General features: G+C 37.7%; 3 protein-coding genes across 4 annotated transcripts; 1 reads left to right on the top strand and 2 right to left on the bottom strand.

Annotated features, from left to right (window-relative positions):
• Positions 1–278: 278 nt before the first annotated feature.
• LOC116182345 lies at positions 279–1,725 on the bottom strand. Of its 2 annotated transcripts, none has more exons than XM_031502875.1 (4): positions 1,055–1,725; positions 849–1,008; positions 628–800; positions 279–585 (listed from the first exon to the last, which is right to left on the bottom strand). In XM_031502875.1, the coding sequence occupies exons 1-4, from the start codon at positions 1,068–1,070 to the stop codon at positions 284–286; spliced, it is 651 nt and encodes a 216-aa protein (XP_031358735.1). In that variant the 5' UTR covers positions 1,071–1,725; the 3' UTR covers positions 279–283. The 2 variants fall into 2 exon arrangements, with proteins under 2 accessions (XP_031358735.1, XP_031358734.1); XM_031502874.1 differs by having other exon boundaries at positions 279–800; positions 1,055–1,192; positions 1,244–1,725.
• Positions 1,726–2,374: 649 nt separating this feature from the next.
• On the top strand, positions 2,375–2,974 carry LOC116182346. Its single transcript, XM_031502876.1, has 3 exons — positions 2,375–2,475; positions 2,570–2,787; positions 2,843–2,974. Exons 1-3 carry the CDS (start codon positions 2,391–2,393, stop codon positions 2,897–2,899), a joined length of 360 nt encoding a protein of 119 aa, XP_031358736.1. The 5' UTR covers positions 2,375–2,390; the 3' UTR covers positions 2,900–2,974.
• A 4,670-nt stretch (positions 2,975–7,644) lies between these two features.
• On the bottom strand, positions 7,645–8,756 carry LOC116182347. Its single transcript, XM_031502877.1, has 2 exons — positions 8,087–8,756; positions 7,645–8,038 (listed from the first exon to the last, which is right to left on the bottom strand). Exons 1-2 carry the CDS (start codon positions 8,194–8,196, stop codon positions 7,711–7,713), a joined length of 438 nt encoding a protein of 145 aa, XP_031358737.1. The 5' UTR covers positions 8,197–8,756; the 3' UTR covers positions 7,645–7,710.
• Positions 8,757–9,784: the final 1,028 nt, after the last annotated feature.

The raw sequence follows: 9,784 nt of genomic DNA, 5'->3' as shown, positions 1-9,784 counted from the left end.
CACTAGAGCAACGACGATACTCCATTCGCGCAGACGGAGTAGTAAACGAAGGAACGTGGAGGTCAGGAGGAGAACAGCTCCGATCTGTGCGACGTTAGGTTCCAATCATTCAACCAAAATTGTAAGAGAAAATCGTGATATGCTGGCGGCATATTTCACCAGCCCGGAAAGAGGTGTACCGTGGCAGTACGATGCAATTGCACGTGGATCGTTGCCTACTTAAACAAATTGTTTTATATTGTATGAATTTTTTTATTAAAGAAATGAAATATCCAACATAGTTTTAAAAATATTTTGTTTTTTTCTTTTTTTGTTCTGGCGGCATGTCTTTTAAATGCAGGCCAATCATGCGACCGAAACTTATGTCACTGTCGACTTCTTCTAGATTTCCTTTTTCCTCGCCTTTCTTTTTCAGGTAATCCTCCAACGTTCCCAACGACGTTTGGAGGACATCTTCTAATGAAGTGGCCGCTTTTCTTTTCTTCCCCCTTGTCTCTGCAGCCCGTAGAAAGGCTGTCTGCTGGGGTATGCTGGTGGAAGGCGTTTCCCTGCTGGTGGAAGGCGCTTCCCTACTTTCAGCCAGCTCTTCTAAAGTAATGATATTAATATTAACTTCACCCGAATTACCTTGCGACTGTTGTGCTTCTGTGATATGGGGCATCACACCCCACACGTTGCTATGCCCTACATCGGCATCCTCCTCTTCGCCACCGTCATGAGAGGGGTGTCCCTCTATCTCGAGTGGTGGGTGCCCTTCTGCACTTGCAGCACACGAGGACCGTTGGACATTTGAGGTCGTACTAATAAAAGATATTACAACATTAAATACAACAGATCTACGTTCTTACTGTCTGCTCTTGATGAATCCCAATAGGAACAGAATTTTTTTGTATAAGTCATATAATTCCACACCTCCTCCAGCACTGGAGGCGTTTAATGCTGCCACCCGCCTCTTTTCAGTTACGAATCTATTACTCAGCATCACGAAACGTTGCTGGCATTCCTCCGCTGTACAATTATAATGTAGGCACATATTTACAACGCTATGAATTACCATTTCGCTCCACCATCTGCCCAATGGTCTCCCAGGCATTCTTTTTTGCCTACTTATTCTTAAAGTCGTGGTGGCTCTTGTCGTAAATCTGTCGAAACAATTTCACGACGTTGATGGCTCATCCTCAGCGTCAAGCATCTGTGGATATTAAATGTTTTTGGGTGTTTCTTGGGTGGTAAGCTTACTTACGTTGGGACTTTCCTCTGACTCAAGTTTCGAATAAAAACGTATGTACACAATGTTAGCAACTTATATGGAACTAAGAGAGGTTAAAAACTACGTTACAAACTAGGAAGGATTAAACTACGATAGGAACTAGGGATGATTAAAACTACGTTAGGAAATGGGAAAAAAATTTAGGTTTTATTATAGTTATGATACATAACGTAAACTTTGTGTGGTGCAGAGTACATGGTAGATATGAGACGCGTATTATTTTTTTCCTAAGCTCTTGTTAAGTTGTTAAAAGACCGCGATGTTCAATCTTTAATTCTAACCTAAAAATTTTTATACAGGGCCGGCTTTATTTTTTTGTGTTATTTTCAGGGTGACTTGGGACATGCCTAATAAATACAAAAGAGTACAGGGAAGTCGCAAATATCGCGACTTCTCGGACGAAGTACTGGATAGAGCACTAAGAGAAATAAGAAATAATAAATTGTCATTTAGGAAAGCTAGTGAAAGTCGACCTTAGAAAGGAAACATAATAAAAAAATACGAAAACGGTAGGGGGTCAAACAATTAACTGAAAATGAAGAAAAATTAATATGTCACGCAATTGCATTAGCTTTAGCTAGTGACTGGGGATTTCCGTTCGAATCATGTGATGTTATGGAATTAGTTCAAGGCTACATGAACAGACAAGGGAAGAGAATTTCAAAATGGAATAACAACAGACCTGGAATTAGCTGGTATTATGGATTTATTGCAAAAAATACTGAGTTAAGTTTACGTCTCTCTGAAAATATAAAAAGAAGTAGAGCTGATGTTTCGGCAACAGTGCTCAACAACTACTTTGATAATCTGGAGGTTTCGTTAGCAGGGATTTCCGTTGAAAACATTTTAAATTAACGCGAGTGGATTTATGTACAATCCTGGTAAGAATAAAGCGGTAGGCAGAAAGAAATCAAAGCACGCAGAAAGAGTGTTGGAATCGTCTAAATCCAATACATCTGTCATGTTCTGTGTAACAGGCAGTGGCAAGATGCTGCCACCTTACATAGTATACAAAGCGGAGCATATCTGGAGTACATGGACCGAGCGAGGTCCTGCTAATGCGAGATATAACAGGAGCAAATCTGGTTAGTTTGACCAAAGCCTTTTCGAAGACTGGTTTATGAAATTGGCATTACCATATATGAAAAACTTCGATGAAATGGTACACAATTTCGTGGCAGATGATGCAGTAATTCTAACCATAGGTAGGTGTGTAAAACGGTATAAGTAAGTATACCTAGATATTACAATAATTTGAAAATCTATACCTACTAAATTTAACGACATGCACAATTTTAGTAAATAAAAATGCCAATGATGCAAGAGGTGATGAGTCCTGGGAAGAGTTACTGATAAAATTTGTGCAAGACAGACCAGCCCTTTATAATATAACAATTCCGGTTGCGGCAAAGAAGAAAATAAACATATATAAACCCAGTGGCTCAGCATCACAACCGGCACCCGAACCAGTCTTCCGATTTTACAAAATTCTTAGACGATACATTGGATACAAAACCGTATGTAAAATTGTTCGTAGATATCTTAATCTGTAGCTAATGAATAATTTTTTAGTACCGTCAGTTCTGTTGTTCAGCAGATGATTTCTCCTACTCCTTCAATGTCCAGTGAGCAAGAAAGAAATGGTTAGGATTGTCCGGAAGAACAAATAGACAAGATAATAAACCCAACAAAAAGTAAATAAGCCTTTTCATTCTTCCAATTTCATGTAATGTAATGTTATGAACTAACACATTTTCTTTCAGTAAGAAAGCAAGATGAGAGAAAAGAAATTCAAAATGCGTTATTGAATGCTCTGGAAAAACCTCCTACAATAGATGGAACGGAGGGGTTTTTGATAAGGTTGGGAGAAAGCTTACGAAGATTTCCCGTTAGAGAAAGAAATAAAATGGAAATATATATCATGACAATTGTTTATGACAGAGAAATACATTTGAATTTAATGTAAATATATTGTAACAAATTTTTGTATTACAATGCTAATTTTACCTTATTCCGTACTGGACTCTTAAACTAATTTTTATTGATAATAAGTATTTTAAACTATACACCTAAACATTCTACACTTTACGATTGTGTAGTTATTTATTATATAAGACGATAAAGCGATATTTTAACCATTGAGCGAAAGATGTTAATTCACGAGTGGCGCGTAGCCTACTCATTCAAACCTATTATCCTCCCGTTCAGTCCGAACATATTATCATGATTAAAACGTAGTCCGCCCCTGGTGCCGTGCACCATGTTTAGAGAGGTAAAGTGAAAACTGTACCTGCGTGACCCGCGCGTGCTTTGCCTCAACAGTCAACTCATTTGTTTCTGGTGCATCTTGTCGTTTACATCGGTGCTTGCGCGCCTCGTTGTTCACTTTACTGCGTTTTTAGGTCTAGTTGCTGTTTTATTAGTGGTATTTTGGTAAGTGCGAGTTACGGTAATTCTAACGTTGATTCTGTCTCTGTTAGTACTTACCTTGATTATGGGGAAACACAAAAGGAAGCATACCCAGACAACGCATGATATCCATTGGATATGCGGTTCATGTCCAAAAAGTGCACTACACGTCCATGGATGTCTAATGGACACCATATGTATATCCGTTTTTGGATGTTTTTATACGACTATCCATCACATATTCATTTGCCGTCCAATTTTGGACATCCATACCTATAACATTCGTTGTTCGATGGATGATAGGTCTGCTGTTGAAACACGGTCGACCGTTTAATTAATTATTGTAGTTCCTTGTTTTTGTTTTAGTTTTTGTATGACAAGTATTTAATAAAAAAAAAATGCCACGAACGGTACATAATATGTGTAGTCATAAGTGTTTGACGTTAATCACGAAGCATTCTCCGTGTTAAAGTTTTAGTCCATTGAAAAGTTACATTTGGGGTTGCGTTTATCAGAGGACGCAATTTTCTTTTTTAGATATCAAGGGGGGGTTGGTCTAAAGTTAAATCCGAGTTTGTGGGGTTGCAGCTCTTGTCCCGCGGCCGCCATCTTGGAAAAAGTGGTGCAAATGGGTTTTATGGTTTATCTGACAAACTATTGATCTCACAAAAAATTTATTCAGAGATTCTCTACAACTTTGGTCCAGTAACTTTTAGTCGTAGAAGCAAAATTAACAAAGTTATAAACGAAAATTACGTATTTGATATTTAAATGTGATTTTTCCTAACAAATTTTTCACTATAGTAGTAAAATTCCGTCAAAATGGGAAATTTGTTTAAAAATATTTAAAATTCAGGTGCTTTGCGCTAGCTGGGTTTTCAATGAAGATTTTTTTTCTTATTGCATTTCATTTAGGCACTCCATAGGCATTGTTATTAGGTATATATAGCATTTCTTTTTAGATCTGAAAGAAATATTTGCCTTACTTTTGTTGCCGCTGTTAATACCCCCGTGCCCAATTAAAAGTGAAAAGGTTGGCGCGAGGTATAAGCCCTCTAAAATTGAAATTCAACATGCCTGCTGCTGTTTAATTGATGTAAGTTTTTTTAATTTTTAATGTTGCACCTAGAAATGATATTTGTTCATTCAGGATATAAGCAAATTTTCGGAGCAATTGGAAGGACGTAGGGAGAAATTATTATCTATCAACGAAACTCTGCAGCCATCAGTTGTAATCGTAGGGTCTTTGGAAGACATAAAAGCATCGTATGTGGTAATTGATAAAGTTCAGTATAAACTTGAAACGCCTCAACGAACGGTGGATATTGGTTTTAAATAGTTCCACGCTCTTTCAGCAAAATATCCATGTTAAGCTGAACATGTTTGGCTATTTTTGCAAAAGTATGTAATATAAAGGTGGGAATACAGTGCGATCAATATTGAGTTGCTGCGCCGCTTCAATAAATTATGACGTTAGTAATCATTTGCCGCAACAGGCCTGGTGCACCAATACTAAAACATAACCTTAAAGTAAACTTTTGACGTTTAACCATATTTAACCTAAATCAACGATTTAACCACCTTGTAAGTTTCCAAATTATGTGGAACTACACGAATAACGAATTACTACAAAAATTGAAACGATTTTATTTCTTTTACAACTCGTTAATATCGAAGTAATTGGGTAAATTACATGCACACTATAACAACTGTTCGAAGTGCTCGCCACCATTATTAAGACAGGGATTCACTCTTTTCTTCATGTTTTCGAAGCCGGCATGTAAGTGCTGTTGCGTAATGTTTCAAACGGCAGCTTCTATACCTGCTCGGAATTCGGCAATGGTGTGTAAACGATTTCGAATACGTTGCCATCTCGTAAATTTGCATGCAATAATTTAGACGGCTTTGCAAGTCTGGACGATGAGTTCTTGTAACACGGTTACTTTAAAGGATAGAAGTACAATTTTCTCCAGGCAATAGCGTCACACGTTCCGTATGAGATGCCCGTTAGTGGGACAAATTGTCGCAGCTGCTTTTTCCGACTTTGCTCAAGACGAGCAAGAACATCTTTTACAACCTCCTTATTAGCAATCACTAAGCGGCCAGGTGACTTCCCAGAAGCAAGACTTCCTGTATGTTAAACCGCTCAAGTAGACGATGAGCATTTCGGCGTATATTGTTGTAATCCTCGTCATGGTTGACAATCGTTTATCGAAACTCCTGTATACACAAACGTATCGAGTACTCCCAAACTCCACTTTCGTCTTTAGTCCCATTACGGAAACAGGACAGCAAACGCATCTTATTCTCTTCTAAAGTAAAAGGCTTGTCGGAGTAAACCTATTGCCTATTACACGCTACAACTAAAAAAACGTTTGTTTGTAATTTACAAGTAATTTACCCACCTTGTAAATATTCGAAAGAAACTGGTAGTCTTGAAAAAAGCCGTTTTGAAAGGGACGAAAGTATTCGAATAAGAATCACAAATCATGGTTTTGGTTTGTAAAATTATAGGTTATGTTTTGTATTGGTACACATATACCTGGTTGCGGCAAATGATTACTAATGTGATATTTTATAAGAGCGGCGCAGCATATGATTATTGATCTCCCTGTAGTCGAAAAACACACAAGTTTACACAGTAAGTACGTGTTGCGCAACACGTACTTAAGGTGGATTTATAAACTTGAGGTTACCGTTGCAGTTCCCGTTGCCGTTCGCCGTTTGAGGTTAAAACAGGCGAAGTATGGGGTTCTATTTATAAAATACGTTGACGTTAGCGTTGCCGTTCTCGCGAAAGTTCGTGCAGTTCGATACATAACCAACTTTTAACTTTCGCCGCTGTCGTTCGACATTCAACCAATAGCAGCGCTTATAAAATTGTCTCTTTGATCTACTCCCACCTAGGTAAAAAGAACTATCATTTATCATTAGTTCAGTGCGAAGTTCGGTTTGGTTCATCATGCACCAAGATTCGGAGGAAGTTTTAGGTAATGTTTTGTCTATATTAGATGAATGGCATTCTAATTTGTACTTTTTATGCAGAAAACGTTGACGTGGTTGGTCTACTTATAGATCTCGTCCAACAGTACGAGTTCCTGTATGGCTATAAAAACACAAAAAAGAAAGAGCAAGCATGGCTTGAAATCTCCGAAATAGCCACTTAAGTGGTAAGTACCTACATACATTTATAAAGTATCTACATTTTCATTGCGTTTTAGTGGAGGAATGTATGAAATTATGGAAGAACCTTAGGGATCGATTTACAAGAGAAAAACGATTAAAGCCCTCAGGTTCGGAAGGCGATGACACCAACTGGGTGTATTATGAGAAAATGTCCTTTTATAATAAATGTACTCGCCCGAGGAAGTAAGTTCTGTTAAATTGTATGACGATTTACCTATGTGGTGTATTTGCAGAACATACACTTCAACACAACCTTCGACATCAAAGACAAAAAATCCCGAAAAGGAACCCACTCCACGTCCCACCTCATCTTCTTCCTCAGGATGGTCTGGGATAGATACCATTCTTATCACCCCAATGAGAAGGGGAAACGGGTGATAATGTCGATGTCCACCTTGACGAGACCGTGGTACGCGAGGTGGTACCCCTTTCCCAAACCACCCCACGTAGGAAAAAAGATAATTTTTACATGGTTAACTTTATAAGTACCTACATATTTTATAACTTTAAGGGGTGAGCACTACAAAAGGGGGTGAAATTGAAGCTGTGCTTGATTCAGCCAGGCAGATTGTGACTGACTGCGATTGAAAAAAAAAATAGCAGTCAGGTTCTAGACCAGAACCGCACTTTTGTCGAATATGTATATTCACGAATATGTGAAATGCCTTCCGACGAGGCAAAGGAAAAGCGAAAGGCTATTTTAAGAGTGGTAGAAAATTTATAATAAGATAGGTACATTTAGTTTTAAGTTTTTACATACACTTTATTTAGTCCACCTTCTTCTAAGCGCTTTCCAAAAACACTATTTTTTAAAACACCACCATCACTTTGCGATCCCTATGCTCCTATATCGACAAAGGTGGATCGATATTGACTATCACAAGCTGCCAAGAGTACAATACTAAAGTTATGCTTATAATTGTAAAATAAAGATCCTGAACGTGGAGACGCTTGGATATTGACGTGCTTGCCATCGATGGCACCTCCCAATGCTGCAAGAAGCCAAGTGATATATCCTGCCATTCTTTTTCTGTAGACGGAGATTTCAGATAAATGGGACTAAGCTGGTCCCATATTACTACACACGTTTCATGTATTATTTTGTGAACAGTTGTTACGCCCACGTTAAAGTTCCAAGCCAGGACTTGCATACTTGTACCTTGAGATAAATATCTAAAAACACATTAATTGTATTAGGTGCAAATTGTAATAAGTGCTTACTGCAAAGTGATAATTAACCGCTGTTCAGGAGAAATGGTATCACATCTTATTTGACGTTTCAGGAATGGTTTTACAATTCCCAACAATATTTCAAATGCTTGTGCGTTCATTCTGGTATATTTAAAAAATTGAGGAACATCATACTCTTTCAAATCGTTACAATGAATACGTTAACCGTCTGACGCCAAGTTTATAAATTATGTTAATCTCAATGGCGAACGTCAACGGTAACGCAATGGTAACTGCACTGCAACTCAGTTTCGCACAATTACTTTTTATTCTGCCTGGTAGTTTTTACTTAGTTAACACTTAAAACAAGCGTCAGCTGGCGCGACTGCGTGGCGTGATGGTATGAGAGGCTGAGAAACACGTAAAAAAAATTGTACTATCTAACAAAGGCGCTGATTTTTTGGCAGTAAAACGTCTAGGAGGATGGAAGTCGTCTTCTGTCGCTGAAGGTTATATTGAGGATTCGCTACATGCGAAAAGAGCAATAGCGAGCACATTCGGTGATGAAGCTGCATCTTTAACAGCAACACGATCTGCTGCCTCATCTTCTGTTAATGTAGCGGAAAGTTCTCCTTTGGACATGCCGCATGATAGGCAACGTAATGAGCCAGTATGTCCACTACCAACGGTAATACGTGTGTTTATATCATGGGTAATACCAGGTTCGTCGACTTCGATCGAAAATGTGGAGCAGCAAGAAATATGTCACACTGCATTAGAAAATGTTAAAGGCACTCTAGTGATTAAAAACTGCCAACTTTCACTGTAAATTTTATTACAAACAAATAAGCAGGCATTAGTTGTAAGAATTAAATATTTACCTTCCTTTGCTTAATTTTAGTCAACAGTTCCATGTTCGGTTTCACTAACGAATGTACGCTTGTTTCCTATAAAGCAAAGGTAAGCAAAATGGTATTACTACTATCAACGCTCCATCATGACGATGCAATTAATCCTGAAAGCGGAGAAGCAGCAAAACCGGAAATAATCATTACCTACAATTCCACAAAATGCGGTGTTGACTTGAACGATGCACTTCAGAAAAAATATTCTGTGTCAAGAAAAGCAAACCGGTGGCCTCTAGTAATATTTTATTTTTTGCTCAACGTGTCGGGAGTGAATTCTTATGTAATATACAAGGAAAACACTGTGAAAAAGATGAGGAGACAAGACTTTTTGGCATCACTTGGTCTTTCCCTAGTCTATGAACAAGGAAAACGACGAGTTTATAAAACAAACATTCCACAGTCCATGAAACTGAGACTCTGTGAATTGCTGAAGATAGAAAAGAATACAGTAAGTGTACCTCAATGTGCTTTCTGTCCATCAAAGAAGAATCGAAAATCTAAAACGTTGTGTTCAGTATGTAAAAGGCACATTTGCAAAGAACATACTACCGTAAAATGCAAAGAGTGTTCGGCTGTAGAAACTGGACATGAACATGATTCAGAATAAATAGACTAAGTAAAAGTTGCTTTATTCACAATTTGTTTTATTCTCTTGCATATTTGTATACCATTTATCTTTAGTATCTATTATAGAATGCTTTTATTTATTTAGAGTATGAATTTTTACCTTATTTTTTTTTATTTCTATTGATCTTATGTAAGAAAGTCTACAACTGCAAAAGTAGTTTGTAAACAAAATTGTGACACATTCTATAAATAAAATAAAATGTTGCAACAATGC

This window comes from Photinus pyralis, unplaced genomic scaffold (assembly GCF_008802855.1).
Source record: "Photinus pyralis isolate 1611_PpyrPB1 unplaced genomic scaffold, Ppyr1.3 Ppyr1.4_unclustered_Scaffold4822, whole genome shotgun sequence".
In the NCBI taxonomy this organism is placed as follows: domain Eukaryota; kingdom Metazoa; phylum Arthropoda; class Insecta; order Coleoptera; family Lampyridae; genus Photinus; species Photinus pyralis.
This window is presented reverse-complemented; position numbering and strand designations above follow the sequence as displayed.

Bases quoted from the DNA above. Each gene is read 5' to 3' on its own strand.
- LOC116182345 (XM_031502874.1), bottom strand. The intron at 801-848 runs GTAAGAACGTAG...ATCTTTTATTAG, and splicing joins GGATTCATCAAGAGCAGACA to TACGACCTCAAATGTCCAAC.
- LOC116182346 (XM_031502876.1), top strand. From the start codon at position 2,391: ATGAAATTGGCATTACCATATATGAAAAACTTCGATGAAATGGTACAC. The intron at 2,476-2,569 runs GTAGGTGTGTAA...GCACAATTTTAG, and splicing joins TGCAGTAATTCTAACCATAG to TAAATAAAAATGCCAATGAT. The intron at 2,788-2,842 runs GTATGTAAAATT...ATAATTTTTTAG, and splicing joins GATACATTGGATACAAAACC to TACCGTCAGTTCTGTTGTTC.
- LOC116182347 (XM_031502877.1), bottom strand. From the start codon at position 8,196: ATGAACGCACAAGCATTTGAAATATTGTTGGGAATTGTAAAACCATTC. The intron at 8,039-8,086 runs GTAAGCACTTAT...ATGTGTTTTTAG, and splicing joins CGGTTAATTATCACTTTGCA to ATATTTATCTCAAGGTACAA.